The sequence below is a fragment of the Tauraco erythrolophus genome, chromosome 25, assembly GCF_009769465.1.
Source record: "Tauraco erythrolophus isolate bTauEry1 chromosome 25, bTauEry1.pri, whole genome shotgun sequence".
Taxonomy (NCBI): domain Eukaryota; kingdom Metazoa; phylum Chordata; class Aves; order Musophagiformes; family Musophagidae; genus Tauraco; species Tauraco erythrolophus.
Genome location: NC_141489.1, coordinates 5,870,382 through 5,887,894, shown reverse-complemented (window position 1 = coordinate 5,887,894; position 17,513 = coordinate 5,870,382). Strand labels below are relative to the sequence as shown.

General features: G+C 46.3%; 1 protein-coding gene across 1 annotated transcript in view; it reads left to right on the top strand.

The window, feature by feature from the left end:
- Positions 1 to 607: 607 nt before the first annotated feature.
- WNT3 (Wnt family member 3) overlaps positions 608 to 17,513 on the top strand; it is a 50,698-nt gene continuing 33,792 nt past the window's right edge. The window contains exon 1 of the mRNA XM_009991904.2: positions 608 to 687. Coding sequence (XP_009990206.1) covers positions 608 to 687 — 80 coding nt within the window. The remainder of the gene's footprint in view (positions 688 to 17,513) is intronic.

Genomic DNA, 17,513 nt, shown 5'->3' with positions numbered 1-17,513 from the left:
TAACGTTCACCTCCCTCTCCATCTAAAGAATAAGTTGTCTATATCACCCCCACCGTGAGATTAAGCACAATCACAGTCACCCTTCATCCTTACCTTGCAAAGTCTTGGCATGCCAAGCCAGAAGCAGGGTCTGTGCATCTTGAGTTTCTAAGTGAAATTTAAAAAATAAATAAAAAAAAAAAAAAGGAAAAAACCCCAACAAAAACACAACACCAAAAATCTCACTGCCCAGTGAAGTCTCTTGCAAAGAGGGTTTGTCTGTGGAAGCGAGGGCTAGGAACAAAGTTGTGGGGTGGAGGGGGAGGAGAGCATGATTGACAGCCCTGAGCTGAGACTCATCCCTTACCTTGGGCCATGCGGTCTGATTGGCTGCCTGCTGACATCCCCAAGCCCTGCACTTTTTAATAGACGCTTTTGGATGATCTACAGGGAAAAGGCTTGGAGAGGTGTGTTTCTGACAAGCCAGAAAGTCATCCGCACTACAAGGGACTTTGTTTAACTCTTTTATTTTTTTTTTTTTCCTGGAAGGAGAGGGATTCTTCATTTTCGCACTTAATGATTTTCTGAAAACTTCGCTGAGATTTTCCCCTTGCACCAGCCTGGACTAATGGATTACCACCTGCTTGGACTAATTTTATCTTTTCTCTTCAATGGCACAAAGGTCTTAGCCGGTTACCCAATTTGGTGGTAAGATTTCTTCCCCCCTCCCAGCTTCCCTCTTTCTATGATTGATTAATGAATTAATTAATTATTAGCTATGGGATTTGTGTGTATGTGTGTTCCTTCCTTTTCGCCCTTCGCCCCGCTGAGCTGGCCATGACTGCTTGTTTGATTCTAAGCATAATTTCTTCAGATTTGACCAGTAATTAATGAAAAGTTTGGGGGGTATTTTTAAAGGGCAATGTCTAGGTTTCCCTTTGCGCAAATGGAGTCTTGCCCACCACTCTTAATTTCTCCATTTTCATCACTGTAGCAATAGGCATTTGTTTTGGATGTAAAAGGATGCAGGTTTATTTTCTTATGCAATAGGAATTTTATCTGTTGCATGACTGTGTAGCAGGTATTTTCTTCCTTTCCATTAAACTGTGATGAATCCTTTAAAAAAAAAAAAAATCTATTTTCTTTTTGGCTGCTGCAGTTTTTGGACTTCTTTCTCTTCTTTTGTTGTATTCTGTCATGTGAATTTAGTCCGGCAAATAAGCCGAGAACGCAAATGGCACCTGAGAAAATATTCACTAGTAAAATTCCTGAAAGATAGATTTTGTTCTTTTTAATTATGGAAATGTCACTTATTTCCTTGCACCAACAATAAACATGATTTTTAAAAGAATTTGGTTATATCTTATAAGGTGGCTGACAAGTAACCTGGGCTACTTATTTTAAAAATAAATATAACAGTATGTAAATAAATCTATTAACAAAATGTAATTGGAAGCACTTTAGAATAAAAAATACAGAATAAAACATTTCGGGTCGTTTAAACACAGCAGACAGCGAGTTGCATAACAGAGCATTTTAGTTAATTTCTCTCTTTATCCTGTAGTATTTCTTGTTGGAATATATCTCGTTAAGTTTCTGTATGTGCCAGGTAGGGGCTGTAAGCTTGATGATCTGTAGGGCAAAGAGGGAGATGTTGCAATTTGGTGCTACTGAGATTCTTGGGTTATTTTCGCCTTTCCAGAAAAGTCTGGGGTTTTATTACTGAATTAGATCCTTTCAGTGCCAACATGGAGATGGCAAGAAGTAGGTGGGAGTGAACTTGGAAATGGACTGCCATGTCTGGGAATATTTAGAAATCAGAAGGGGAAAAACGAATTTTTTTTAATAATCCACTTGCTACCGTGGACTTTGAGAATGAAAATGTGCAGTTCCAGTAGAGAAAGACTGAAAATACAATGAGAGGTCCACGCTCAGGAAGCGTTTAAAAGCTACGCAGGTTCACGAAATGGCTAAATCACAGCATGTTTTCCTGAAGAATCGAATTATTTCCTCACCCTGAGCGTGGCTGCCTAACTTCGGGACCTAAGCCCGGGGCAGGGGAGCCTACCCAAATATAGACAGCATCACTTTGATTTCTTACATCCCTTTCCTCCTTCACCTGGGGACCGGCGCGTCCGAAGGGGGGTGCACGGTGGGTTGTAGGACAGGTCAAAATTGCGTGGCTGGATCGAAAGGCGAGAATCTGCGCGGGGCAGCGGTACCTTGCCGTGACATCAGCTCTCCCAGGGTCTCACCAGCTCCTGACCTGCCTCAGGCTTTGATATAAATCAGGATTAAACACCCGAATCAAGGAGGGTTTTGACTCTCGGAGCGAGGAACTGAAATCTTCTTGACTAAAAGGTCTGTTTTTTTCCTGTGAAGTAAAAATGTCCCCGTGAGCAAAATACCTCTCTCTGTTTTCAGGAGAAGACGCTGCAGACAGGTGTCTGCCTCATGTTCTTGCCTTCCCCAAAATCCCCACAAGTTCACCCGAAATGAACAATACAGAGAACATGTAAGACAAACACCAGGGGCATGGCAAGCAGCATCCATGGGAAAGGAGGGAGTCGAACAAGCTATCCACAGAATTTCATTCAATAAATCCATATTGTGTGTATTTTTTTGGGAGATTCTGGCAATGCCACGCTGCCGGAGAGTCTCCACTGCACTGGAAGGGTGTGATGAGATGCCCCACGTAGGGTTGAGAGGCGATCAAAAATGGCATAAGGTTTTCAAGGTTCCTTGAAGGCTGAGGGAGCAGAAGGGCAGAAATATCTGGGGCCAGGGCTCCCCGACTGCTCAGGCAGAGACAATGCTTCCCGCAGCACACGAAATTAAACGTCTCCCTCAGTCCCACCGAAGGCTTTGAATATCTGCCCTGCGGAGCTGAGTCTTATGCACTGTGTGCTCCAGCATGATGTGACATATATTCTTAAAAAAAAAAAAAAAGCATCCTTTTCCTGTCGTCTGACATTTACGGGGCGTAGAGCAGACTTTGGGGGATGAGTCCCGCTTGCAGGGTTCAACACGCCCCAAGACAGAGGGAGGGAAGCAAAGATGGGGCACGGCATCAGCCCAGTTCGCTGCACTGGGCTCCTGCACCCTCCAGGCCAGGACTGGAGAACATCAGCGCTTTCTTATCCTCAACTAAACCCATCTTTGCTAAATACGAGACCTTTGGGAAGAGTGTTCATCTTGCAGGACCCCAAGACTGCTGACAGATAGTGCCCGCTCCTGCTGGTGCAACCTCTCTAGGTATTTTTCTACTGTCTACAGAATATTTCGGCAGAAAAATCAAAACAGATCATTTCTGCTTTGGGGCATAAACAGGAAAAACATTAATTCCTGTAGTGGGGAAGGAGTGTCTGAATGTGCACAAGGAAAAGACGTGCAATGAGAACGGGGTCTCAGCACCTTGTAAATAGGTTCGGGGCGACTGGAACAATCCGGCTGCTCCGCAGTGCAGTCAGACAATGCCGGCAAGCAGGACAGCATTGGCAGTGCCGTGGAAGGGATAAAAGCAAAAAAGATGAAGATGCTGAGGGTTTGCACTGAGCAGTATTTTTATTGAGAGGCCGGGAAGGGTGCTGCCCGACTGCTTATATTATCTAGAGAGACCATAACTCAACAGCAACCCTCCAGCTCGCACAGCAGCATGCTGGAGGGTGGATCCTGCCTTTGGCCTCGTTGGTGAGATGTTACCTGCAAGGCAGTGAGGCTGCAGCCGTCAGCTCTTGGCACGGGGAGCAGTCCGGACGGACGGCATGCGAAGGGAAGGACTTTGCGGTGCAAGTACAGATCTGCAGTGCCCGGGCTCACGGGTGGCGGCGGGACGGTGGAGCCACTGGGCTCCAAAGACAAGAGGGGGGTTTGCAGCCCAAGCCTGTTTGATTGGTAGCAACTCCCTGTTGCCCAACGCTAGCATTTTCACAGGCAATGCCTGAGCAAGGTCCAGGGACAGCACAGATGTAACATTCAGGGAGCAGGGGTGGTGTTTTGCCAAAGATCCAACTCTTCTTCACATGCTTCCACCCCATTGCAGCGGTGAAAAGGAACAAATGGGGCACAGATGGGAAAAGGTCATCTAAATGCTGCCTGCAAAAGTGCTGACAAGAGGAGCTGAAGCCAACAAAAGCTTCCTCAGATGTGTGTCCAACACTTATGCAGCCTGGGTTACTGCTGTTAAAAGAGGGGCAGAGAAGGAAGAGATGGAGAGGTGTGGTGAGGCTATGGAGACCAGAACTGCTGCTCTTCCTGACCCTTCAGGGATGCATGGATGGAAGCAAAGTGGGCAGTGGGGCCATGGCTGGCACCCCAGCCTCGCAGGCAGCAGTCATGGGTCATGCCAACAGCCTTTTTAGGTCCAGCAGAAGGGATGGTGGTGACACCAATCACAACTGTAGTCATTTTTTTTAATCCCTAATGACAGCATGGTTAACAGAACTCGTCTGATTCGTTAGGGTTGGGAGGGATCAAGATATAAGAAACTGGCCAATGCAGTGTATAGACAGACTGATGGATGGGCCCAGAGCGGGTAACATCCTGAGAGAATTTAGGTAAAAAGCTAGCCCATGGTCAGAGCTGTGTCAGCGCTGGCCAACACAGATACTGTAGCCTGGGAAACAACTAGAGACTGCTCCCAGGGTGCTAATACATGTGCAGAGGCTGAAGAAGACAATCAGGGAGACAATTCTACCCATGAACTGAGAAGAAACACCAAATGCTCTCCTCTTCCATGAGCATCGTTCACCAAGGAGTCTTGAAAATCTCTGGTGTGTCACCAGCCTGGAGAAAGGAGCCAGATTTGTAGTCATTAGTGTAAACAGAGAGTAAAAAATTCAGCCTCACTCCTCTCATCATAGTATTAATAAGGCACTGCCCATAACTGTGACTCTCACCAAGTGCATCTTCCCATCCAGTGTTTGTTGGCCTCTAAGAAGACAACTTGGCAACTGGAAGAATGGCTTCGTCTGTCGTATGTTATTAAATTTTATTTCTATTCCCCAGAAGTGTTTTCAGGGGAAGCTGGAGGCTTTGACAGCTGGCTGAGGATCCCAGTGGCCTTGGGCTCCTAGGAAGAGGCAGATGAAAACTTAAAAACATGTTCTCACTGGTCCCACAGTAGCTTCCTCATTAGGAAAAACCTGTGTGTGAAAACCATTTGCATGTAGATGTAGTCTGAGGTGACATGTAACTTGTCTTCATTAGCTTTCAGTGTCTCAACTTGCTGGAATGAATGGGACACTTCGTTCTCTTGGCAGTCTTGTTTTTTTCATTCTCTGAAGGTTCAGAACATTTATACCCTGTAGCCTGTGTTTTGTTACAGGCATGTGGCCCTTAGAGCTTTATTCAAAAGGGATAAAATTGCAGTGCAGTATCAGACCATGAGAGTGGATTTCCTGATGCAAATCCAGCTGCTGAAGCACTACAAAGGAAGAAAAAATCCCTGTGTATAATTTTCCTACCGCTTAAAATACAGCCAGTTATGGGGAAAAATGACTAAGATGAAGATGGAGTTTGTCAGTGACAAAGCTGACGGCACTTACCGTGCAAGCCCAGAGGTGCTGCCCTGGCTCCTGGTCTGGCACATGAAGCCAAAGCACCTCCACGAGCAGCCTGCGCTGGCACATGAAGGTCTGAACTGGAAGAGCTGATGCATAAACCACACGTCGCCTTCTGCTGACGCTGCTGGAAGGGCGTTGACACCCGCCAGCGGCTGGTGGGTAATGCTGCAGACTGCTCCCCTAGATGTGTCAAAGCTTGTCTGCCGGAGCTGTAGGTGAAGCTACCTGGGCATTGCAGTGAGGCCAGTTAATGAGGAGAGATGCTGGAGTGATGTGCAGCTGCCTCATGAAAACAGCTCTCAATAACTTAATGGCCACAAGCGTCCAGGATCTTGTGGTTTTTGTAGAATCGTAGAATGGTTTGGGTTGGAAGGGATCTTCAAGATCATGTAGTTGTAACTCCTCTTCCATGGGCAGGGACACCCTCCACTACACCAGGTTGCTCAAAGCCTTGAACACTTCCAGGGATGGGGCAGCCACAGCTTCTCTGGGCAACCTGCTCCAGTGCCTCAGCACCCTCAGAGGGAAGAATTTCTTCCTTAGATCCCATCTAAATCTCCCCTCTGTCAGTTTAAAGCCATTGCCCCGTGTCCTGTCACTACACGCCATTGTCCAAAGCCCCTCTCCAGCTTTCTTGTAGCCCCTTTAGGTACTGGAAGGCTGCAATAAGATCACCCTGGAGCCTTCTCTTCTCCAGGCTGAACAGCACCAACTCTCTCAGCCTGTCTCCATAGCAGAGGTGCTCCAGCCCTCAGATCATCTTCGTGGCCCTCCTCTGGGGTCGTTCCAACGGCTTCAACAGCTGTTTTAAAGTTCTTCTTCAGCATTTTCCATAGCCAGGCATGGCCCATGGGAATACATACCATCACCCTGCCAAATGCCATGCCATGAAAGCAAGAGCTTTCCACAATCAAGCTGAAATTCAGCTTCATTTTCTGTCCTGTACAGCAAACATACACAGGCAGCCCTAATCATTGCCAGAGGAGAGCTTCTGAGGACGTACAGCTTTGTGAACCTCAATATACTCCAGGCCTTGGCAGAGTCTTCACATGGCTAGGTAGCATCTCTTGGTGGTTTTCTCGCTCCCCTGCATGGCAGAGTGCAGTGCAGCAGCGTCCTGAGTTCGGTAACAGCTTCAAAATGCTGCTAGAACACAACAGTACAGAGCAATAATTATTCCCTTGAAAGCTAATCACTCATATCTCCTGGAGTGTCCCAGCCCCAGGGATCCATGGCAGGGCCAACACAAGCTTGGAGCCAGATGAACGCAGGGAGAAGGGCTCCAACTCACATAAAGACTTAAAGGTGTTTCTCTGTCACCATTCTTGTAACTAAATTCAGAAGTAAATTTAAGTGGTTATAAAGTGGTTTTAAGAGACAGTTTTATTGCAAACTGACTGCTTTTCATTTGAATTCTTCATTAAAAGCAGCATTTGACAAAGTGAAGCTCCCGCCTAAGGGACCTCAAGCAAGAGCACTGGAAGGTCAGGAGAGACTTCTGGCCACTCGATATTCTTAGCTCAGGGCTGGCTGTGGGGTGCTGGGGATGCTGGAGGCCACCAACCAGTGAAGACACATGCCAGCTGTTCTACATGTTGGGTTGCTTCCCCAGTTATATGTCAACACTCACCTTGACTTGGACCAGTAGACACTTCACACCTCACTGACACAGTTGTGTGTATGCAGGTTGGGAAATGGTGACAGTGGTTTCCAGCAGGAACATAAGCCCAAAGTTGTGCTCATCTCAAACAAAATTAACTGTGTGCTGGGCTACATTGAGAGAAGGAGTGTGGGCAGCAAATTGAGGGGAGCTGTCATCCTCTGCTTGGTGTTTGGGGCACCTGTAATGCAGTACTGAGGAGTCTCCCCCTCCCAGCTCAAGAGGGATGCAGAGAAACTGAAGAGTGGCCATTGGATGCTTCCAATATGGTGAAGATCAGGGACACATGGCTTACCAGGAAGGGTGACGGGATCTGGGCTCGTTTAGTCTGGCCAAGAGGAGACTGAGGGATGTTCAACAGCAGCCTATGGCTTCTTGAAGGGCTCTTTTAAATATGGAGCCAATCTTTTCTCCGTAGTGCAAGACAATATAGCAAAGGGCAATTGCCACAAGCTGGGACTTCAGAGGTTTATGTTTGCATGAGGAAATCCTCCTTGCTCAGAAAGGTGTTGAGGTCCTGAGCCAGGTGGCCATGGAGGTGAGGAGGCTTCCTCCTTGAATATTTGCAGGACTCAACTGCACAAAGCCCCGGCCACCCTGGGCTGGTGCTGGAGAGTGTCCTACTCTGAGCAGGTGCTTGGACTAGAGACCTCCAGGAGTCCTCTCAGCCGTCATTTCTCTGGCTGTGATACACCCTTTGCTGAGGCCAACAGCAGTGCTACAAAAGATGCAAAGCATTAGACAAGTCCTAGATTACTCAATCCCCAGCGTACGTCTAACGAGGGGTGGGACCTTCATTAGGAACATGAACACAGCGAAGCAACTCTCAGCCATGTGACAGCCCAAGGCTGTGATGGCAACGTAAGGCCCAACACACATGTGCCAAGGAGATAGATGATGGTCACTCATGTCACCCCTGCCGTATGCTATGCGTCTTCTGTGCTGCAATATGAGTCATCGCCACTCCAACTAGGTCATAACAGGTCTCTAATGCTTTCTCACTGCATTTATCTTGCACTGTTGCTCTCCAGCTCCTGCACTGCAGTCACTGCTCTACGGGGTGAGCCAAGGAGAGATGCAAGAATGTCTTCAGCCATTCCTCCCTCCCTGCAGGCACAGTGCAGACATGATCAGTCTGAGCCCTCAGAGGACATGACTCCAGGGTCACTAAATCACTTCTGACTTCTAAATTACACTTTCATAATTCAACTGATGCTCTGAGGGCACATGATTTCCGCTGCTGTCCTGGAGGTCCTGTGTACACTGCCCACGTATTCACAAGGGCTGGTAACCGGGAGATAGAAGGTTGTCTTCCACCTGGCATTGGCGGTGGGGTCTCATTGATGCTCATTGGGACCTTGCCCCGTCAAGTTGAACAATTCAACCCAAACTAGTGGCTTGATTTGGTACGGAAAGCCAGGAAAATATCCAAGTAGCCAGTTTTAAAGACTTAAAAAGCAAATTAATATGAAATAATAGAGATTAAAGAATTGTGCCGTGTATTGAAAATATGCAGATATAATGCACAGCACTTTCAATTATCTTGATCATGTATTCAACTGAAAAATGTCTTTATCTGATGTGTGCTACAAACCTCAGTTTCTAAGGTTCATCAGCAGATAGGCTAGCCATATAGAAATACAGCTCATCTGCTGTCCAGCCACAAAAGCTGTTGGTCCACCTGATGACAGAAATCTCCACGTGAAGAAGAGTGCAGTACCTCTCTCACATCACGAGAACTAAGCTGCCTTCATCGATGTATGTCTAACATAGAAATCGTAGTCAGTTGGGTTAGCAATGGTGTGTGTTTAGACACGTCTCACTGCTAACACTGTCTTGGCCTTGTAGATCTGATTTGCACGACTTGTGTTGAGCCAAAGTAGTGGCAATTTGGCTCAACTTGAACCTGTTTTGAAATTTTTGCCAGGCCTGAGTGAAACATCCTCAGCATGTCTAGTAGGAGTCTTAGGAGCTACTAGTTGTCTTACCACTGACTGGTGTTTGGCTGGTTTTAATATGTGATGGCATATCAAATATGGAACATTTTTTTAGCCTGAAACTAGAAAGAATTCTGGATTCAGAGTCCAGCCATTCAGCAATGTGGACATACATTGATGAAAGTCAAGGCTTTGTTTGTGCCTCCAAGAAACACTTCTGAGTAGCTGTTGTCATTCTTACAACATTAGGAAGCTCAAAGGCTTTTTGAAGATAGATCCGTGGATTTTATTTGGGCCCATATAGATACCATTATGCCTCAGGAGATCAGGTAAAACTTGGGAAATAAAAATCCTATAGGCTGACAATCCTTCTCTATTTAATCATAGAATCATAGAACGATTTGGGTTGGAAAGGACCTTCAAGATCACCTAGTTACAACTCCCTGCCATGGGCAGGGACACTTTCCACTACACCAGGTTGCTTCAAGCCCCATCCAACCTGGCCTTGAACACTTCCAGGGATGGAGCAGCCACAACTTCTCTGGGCAACCTGGTCCAGTGCCTCAGCACCCTCAGAGGGAAGAATTTCTTCCTTGGATCCCATCGAAATCTCACCTCTTTCAGTTTAAAGCCGTTGCCCCTTGTCCTGTCACTCCACGGCCTTGTAAAAAGTCCCTCTCCAGCTTTCCTGGAGCCCTCTTAGGCAATGGAAGGCTGCTGGAAGGTCTCCCTGGAGCCTTCTCTTCTCCAGGCTGAACAGCCCCAACTCTCTCAGCCTGTCTTCATAGCAGAGGTGCTCCAGCCCTCGCATCATCTCCGTGGCCTCCTCTGGCCCTGCTCCAACAGCTCCATGTCCTTCTGCTGTTGGGGCCCCCAGAGCTGAACGCAACACTGCAGGGGGGTCTCCTGAGAGCAGAGCAGAGGGGCAGAATCCCCTCCCTCGACCTGCTGCCCACGCTGCTTTGGATACAGCCCAGGACACGGTTGGCTTTCTGGGCTGCCAGTGCACGGTGCCGGCTCATGTTGAGCTTCTCATCACCCAACACCCCCAAGTCCTTCTTCTCAGGGCTGCTATCGATCCATTCTCTGCCCAGCCTGTCCTTGTGCTTGGGGTTGCCCTGACCCACGTGCAGGACCTTGCACTTGGCCTTGTTAAATTTTATGGGGTTCTCACAGGCCCTCCTCTCAAGCTGTCCAGGTCCCTCTGGACGGCATCCCTTCCCTCCAGCGTGTCAACTACACCACACAGCTTGGTGTCATCAGCAAACTTGCTGAGGGTGCACTCGATCCCACTGTCCCTGTCGCCAACAAAGATGTTAAACAGCACTGGCCCCAGTACTGACCCCTGAGGAACACCACTCGTCACTGGCCTCCACTTGGATATTGAACTGTCCCATTGAAATCCGTCGAACTACAGGGCACAGGCTGAGAAACAATGTGTTATGATAAACATTAAGTGCCTTTTTAACACTATCTGTGCATTGACTGTGTATGAATTTACAGCTTTTACTATGATAATACCTAGAAAGAAAGTTTAGGACTAGGCATATCTTGAGAGTTCCCACCTCTTCAAGTCCAGGTTCCCTCTGTTTCTTTCTATTTGCTCTGACAAGGATTACAGTCAGGGCTCCTTAAAAATTCCAAACTAACCTCAAAACAGAAGGTATTTGCAAACCACTGGGTAAGACAGTGGTCCTTTACAGCTACATCTCATCTCTGCTGTGTAACACTTTACCCTGACTAAACACCTGTTTTGAGACCATCCGTCTGTCGAGCATAGTTGGTAGACAGATAGGCTAGTGGTGATGGAGGTTCATCAAGAAAACCAGTCACCTAAGAATCTGTGACCCATCCTTGGCTGAAAGGGCTACTACTGCACAGGCTTGAAAAACAGAATATTTACCTTGTAATAACAAAAGCGATCACCAGGGCTGTTAGTGTGGCTGCTTTGCCATCTCTGAAACCACGAAAAAATGGTGCTTTGATAAGTAAATTTGTTGTGATAAAGAAGCCAAACTCTTTCTAATTCCTTTTCTAGGGATAGGTTTCCTGATTTGCTAATTTGCCCTTTTCACAATTCTCTGAACCTGTCTGGCTTTAATCAATCTTACAAATTTAATCAAGTCTAACTGACAATTTCCCCAGTACTCGCACCTTTCATTTTTGAATGAGAAACACTTTCCCTGAGCCACTCTAGCATCACATTGGCTCAGATACCGGAGATCTTCCTCCACCTTTTCAGTAAATAGACTCTCTGAGTTTAAAACAGAAGGGGTTAATGTTAGCTCATAAACTCTTGGGTTTTTTTATTCTGATCCCATTTCTGTGTCTCATAGTCATCCTGTTTTCCTGAGCTACTTTCCAGCAATTGTGAAAAATTATAATTAAGAAATTTGCGGTGATGCTTGAAAATTGTCACAGGAGCTTTTCACAGCTCCAGTGGAGTCCTAACAAGTGCCACTCAACTCCTTACTCCTCATTCCTCTCCTCCCACTGGAGATATCTGCAGGGCAAGTAGTTTCATCTTAGCTCGTTGCCTTACTGGCGATGGCACACTAGCAGTGCGGGTTGTACTAGCAGAGGTCTGAAATGAGATGAGTGCCTATTTTGCTCCTTGGACTATAGTGGCCAACCAGGACAATGGTACCAGCTGAAATGTCTGCAGCCCATCAGATGACTCCCATCATCTGCGTGTACAACCCAGCTGGGTCCAGACTTATCTGAAAACCTCACAAAATTATTTATTTTATTGTAGGAGTTAGCGTTTCAGCCTCCAGCCCAGATTTCAGCCAATAGCACAGATGCCCCATGTCTCAGCTGTGCAATTCCCTCATCACTGACCTGGTTTTCACCTTATTTCCTAGTACGTGATTCCCAGGATTGCTGATGTTTCAATAGTTACGTTTTTCTTTTGGTTTTGTTGTTGCAAAAGATTTTCAATTGTCTTTTAAAACTGTAACTGATTATTGCATTGTATGTGTTCTGGCCTCATTATCTTTGGGAACAACCAAATCATCTTTAATCAGTTTTTAATGAAATCCCTCTGATTTGTGTTTCAGAAGTAATTTAAATAGTATGCTGAGTTATGGTTATCTGTATATTTTCACTTTTCACTTCAGTTTGCTCGTTTTTTCCTGTAGATCTCCTAAAAATAAGATCTGCAGAAATGAAGATGAACTTTGTGGCTTTTGCAGGGCATGGCCTGTGGCTTCTGTTAGTTAAAGAGAGAAAGCTGAAAGAGTCCGGGAGCTCATATAAGTCCTTACAAAAAGGGAGCCTTTGCCTCAAACTAAGCAACAGTGCTGCAATGTTCAGGATCATAGTTTTGGAGGCTTAAGTTCTGCCAAAACCCCTGAAGGAGTCTCCCCCCATGTCTGCTGGGGCCTGTGTCTGCAGCCTTCACAGTGTTATGGTGAACAGTGGTCTCATGTCTTGGGGGCAACTGTTATTCAGCCTTTAATCAGATAAAGGAGAGCTTACACAAAGGAGAACTAGGAACAGCCAGACAACAAGGAGACACGCTAGTGATAGCACTATCATCAACATGCTAAATGGTCTAGTTCTTGAAGTTCTTGAAAATCAGCCTTTTATACCCAGAGAACACAGATGAGTGTCCCCATAGTATCAGAAATGATGTTACTCCATTCAGCTCTGCTGTCTATAAACGCAACTGTTTCCAGAGTGGAGGCAAACATGGCATTGCCATGGTGATATCTCCTACCATACCACTAGTACTCATGCTGCTCTGCTTCCCTGCACTGCAATAACCACTTTTGTTTGTCCAGTCCAGGTGGCCTGGCTCAAAGAAGTGTAGATTTGTAACAAAATGGTCAATACAGCAGCCATGGTCTTAATGGTCTACTAGGCTTGTGTCTTTGGTGTCCAGTTCTGCCTGAGTTTTAGTTGTGCTTCTGTCTTATTCCATTCATCCCAGCAGCCCTGTAATCCAGCATCCAGAATGAAACATGGCTTGGTGACAGCTGGTGATGCTTGTCCATGTGTTAGGTTTTGGTGGAGAAAAACTCCTGAGTTGTACTTCGAGCCTTGAGACCTTGGCTATCAGATGTGCGTTGGTCTTGCTGCATATGTGGAAACTATACATGAACTGGGGAAACAGCTTTCTGATGTGGTTTTCAATATTGTGAATTCAAGACTTGCTGGTAATCCATGAGAAATGAACAATTGGCTGTAAATAGTCTCCATGGAACACTGGAATGACTTACATTAGAAAAATTTTCTGTAGGAAAGGATGTAGGTGTTCAAATAACATTTGCTTTGGGACTGTGTTTTTAGCCTTTGTTTCTTGAGTCATATTAGGCTCCAGGGTATCACTGATGAATTTTCAGTAATAAGTCAACAGCCCAGCTCTTCCTGGCTTTGCACATTATATTACCACACAGAAGGTCTCCATCCCTCCACCAAGTTCCCCAGATGCTTTGATCTCAGTTAAGTTCAATATAGCTGGTATTGGCCACAAAAAAATGCCACATTCACAATAAATATAAAGAAGAAATTTCTAGGCAACAATCAAATCTTTAAGAACAGATAATAATTTTTCGGATTGATTCTTCTCAATTCCTGACCAAAAACTCTAGGAGGAAAAGATATTTCCCATGACTCCAAATCAGATTATCTATTAAAAAATATGGAAAAGGTAATTTATTTACATTGGTAAGGAGCTGTCCATAGAGTTTTGTCAAGGACACACACGGTCCAACATATTGAAAAGGATTCCAGTGGGGAAACAGTGACGTGATGAAGTTTGCAAATGTAACACGTTGCTCAGGATGGTCCAACACAAAGGTGACCACAGAAGACAGGAATGAGTAACACTCAATGGATAATAAAAAGGCAGACTAATTGCAAATCACTGTGAAGTAGTGCAAACTGGGAGAAGGATCCCCAGTCTGCACAACATGGATATAGGTTAGACTTTCTATTACAACCGCCTTGGAAATGAGCTTTATCATGGCAGTTCTTTGCAGTTGGTAGTTCAGTGCTCAGTAATCAACATGTAGAATTATACAACATCTACAAGCTTTGGACCTTGCTGCTCTCTCCCTTGCCCAGGTTTTTGGGACCATGTTGGTTGATAGCGATAGAAAATGTCTGTTAGGAGTTGCTGCTGGTTTTGTTCTCAAAAAAAAAATCAGCATGTCATTGTATCAGTCCAAGGCTCCTGCATCCCGAGTTCTGTTTGCAATTTGATCATTGATTTCCCAGAAATGTTATATAAAATGAGGAAAACACACAGAGAAGCCAACAGCAACAAGGAAATGGAAGGGTCGAATGCCTTCAGATGAGGAGACAAGATTTAGATTTTCAGCTTGGAGAAAGACAATTACAAGTGAATGCAATACAGACCTTGCAGATCATGAATGGTGACAAGAGCGTGCCTAGGACAAGATGTTTATTTCTCAGGATGTAAGAACCTGTCGTGGGTTAACCCAGGTAGGCAGCCAAGCACCACGCAGCCACTCATTCCCTGCCAGCGGGGTGGGGAGAGAATCGGGGTTGAGATAAAGGCAGTTTAATAAGTAAAGCAAAAGCTGCACACAGAAGCAAAGTGAAATAAGGAATTCCCATCGGCAGGCAGGTGTTTAGCAGGGCTAAAAGCAGGGCTCCATCACATACAACATGATGACATGGGAAGACAAATGCCATAACTTCAAACGTCCCCATTTCCTCCTTCTTCCCCCAGCTCTTTGGTTAGTTGGTAATTTATCATACAGTGAGGCCTTTTCAGCATAAGTCACCTCCCCTGGTGATGCTCCAAAAATTTCTGCCTTCTGGCCAGTTCATGATCACTTCCAGGACTCCTGGGTCATCAGGGTTTCCCATTCAAGGCATTGCATGATTAGTTTGACCAACTTACTCCATGTAGCATCAGTTGCATGATGCTTACAGGGGACCCTCCCTTTGAACATGCAGCCCAACACAAGCAACTAAGGTGGCAAGAGGAGCTCTGCTTCAGCATCAACTTCTTCTGAGGTGGCTCAAACACCTTCATACGCTGCTAATACCTCTTTTTCATTTGGAAAGCATAAAGGCTTTCATAAAGGCCATTTCTCACATCTTGTCCTGTCTGGACTGGCCCAAGGGCTACCACATAAACCATCTCCTGTTTAATTTGTTCAAAGGCTCGCTGCCTCTCCTCAGGGACATTATCGGCCCTCGGGTTTAAAATGAACTGACAGAAGTGTGTGATTAGATTGTGGAACTTTTTCCCAGAAAGCACTGTGGAAGCTACACACACTGTGGGGTGAGAAGTGGCTTGGAGAAAATAACTGAGTTAGTCCTTATGTATGACAGTCCAGAGCTCAGCTTCAACTCAAGGAACCCCACAACCCATCACTGCTGGAACCTGCATATACTGGGCAAAGCCATCTTTTACCCTTGCCTTGCTTCTGGTGGTGTTTCCATACACAGCTGAGATTACTTGTGGAGGAGGCAGAATACTGGCTCCACTGACCTTTGGAGCAGACCTGGTTCAATATTTCCTGAAATATTCCTGGCAGTTGGTGCCTCACATCTTTCTAGAGCCTAGTACCCTTCCCCTCTGAGAGCTGTTGTGCACTCCATGGAAAGAAGATAGCAGAAGTGTAGTTTTCCACCCCAATAAACCGTCAGAGCTGATTCTAGATCTGGTTTCCAGAAGATTCGATTTGGCTTTTCCATGTTGTATCTGACATAAAACACTTCAAGATGCAGTTCATCCAGATGAGACAGAACTAGGTGCTTTAGTCTCAGCTATGCGGCCTGAGATGGGCAGAGTCAAGCTCAATGTGAGACCATGGCACCCACTGTCCCCGCCTAGGCCACGGCACGTCCTTCTTGGAGTAACCTCAGGCTGTTTATAGGAGCAGAATGACCCCTGTTATCTTCAGTCCTGGTCTCAGGGCACAGTGAAGGTTTCTTCAAAGACAGGCAGCCAAAGCATCCATCTTAGATTACATCCCATATTATGGGACAGATGGGTGGATGTAGTAATTCTCATCCACAGAGTTCAATTGGACCTGAGCGTTAGGCAGATGCTTTTCAATGCCAAAGCTGGTGGCTCACAGTGGGTGATTTCCAGACAGTTGGCACTAACCACTTATTGAGGTTAGCCACAACCAAGGCCTCTCCAAGGTGACACCCTGAACTGGCGGCATGTGGAAAGGGCTTGGCTGACCAAAGTGGGACGACTAGCATCCCTGCTGGCCTGGGTGGAGAGGTGTCTTTTCCTTCCCTCGATTTCTGTGATGCTCCATTCTGAATTGAGTGTACCATCACCTCTTCCCCCCGGTAGGAAATATTTCCCTCCATCAGCTCCAGGGAGATTTTATAGCAGCCTTCTAGTGCCTAAAGAGGCCTACAAGAAAGCTGGAGAGGGACTTTTTGCAAGGACATGTAGTGATAGAACAAGGGGCAATGGCTGTAAACTGAAAGAGGGGAGATTTAGATTAGATATAAGGAAGAAATTTTTTACAATGAGAGTGGTGAGGCACTGGAAGAGGTTGCCCAGAGAAGCTGTGGCTGCCCCATCCCTGGAAGTGTTCAAGGCCAGGTTGGATGAGGCTTTGGGCAACCTGGTGCAGTGGAAGGTGTCCCTGCCCATGGCAGGGGGGTTGGAACTGAATGATCTCTGAGGTCCCTTCCAACCCAAACCATTCCATGATTCTATGGTTAGCACCAGCCTTGGGGAAGGAGGAGGGAAAGGAAGGTGAATCCGCGTGATGGGTTATCCCATTGCTGGGAATGCCTCACAGGCAGGACTGGCAGTGGGAGGGCTGGTGAGTGGGCAGCAGCACTGACAAATGAGGTGGCCTTGGTCGCACGCGGTGCATATGCAAATCTACAGCCCTGCCAGGACTTGCTGATTTACAGCAAGCAAGTCTCCAAACAAATTTCAGTGCCTCTCTCTTTTTGGAGGAAAGGTTTTGCAGTGCTGAAAATCTTGCTGTGTTTATTGAGGTCACAGCCTGGAAGCCTCCATTTGCGTATGCAAATCATATGCATTTATGTAAATTCCTGGGCGAATAATATTATCACAGTCCCTGCAGAATAGATCCTCTCCCGTGGCGAATCACTTGATTGTGTTTTCTAAACTGAGAGTGACATTGCTTTGACCAGGCATTACTGAACATAACATTTATATCTGATACACGGAACAATAAAGGAGCCCAGTTCCTGGGCACACACCCTCGTCAGCAACTTTATTCAGGCTGCGTTCGTTAGGAAGAGAAGCAGACTCCAGCTCCCAAGCCCTGCCCCCCCCAACCCCCCCGGCCCTGCTCCGTCCTTCCAGCGCTTGCTGGCAAATAAGTCAGAGCCCAGCCGTGTGCGATGCCAAGACAAAGGGGTGGAGGCAGATGCCAAATCACTTTCAAG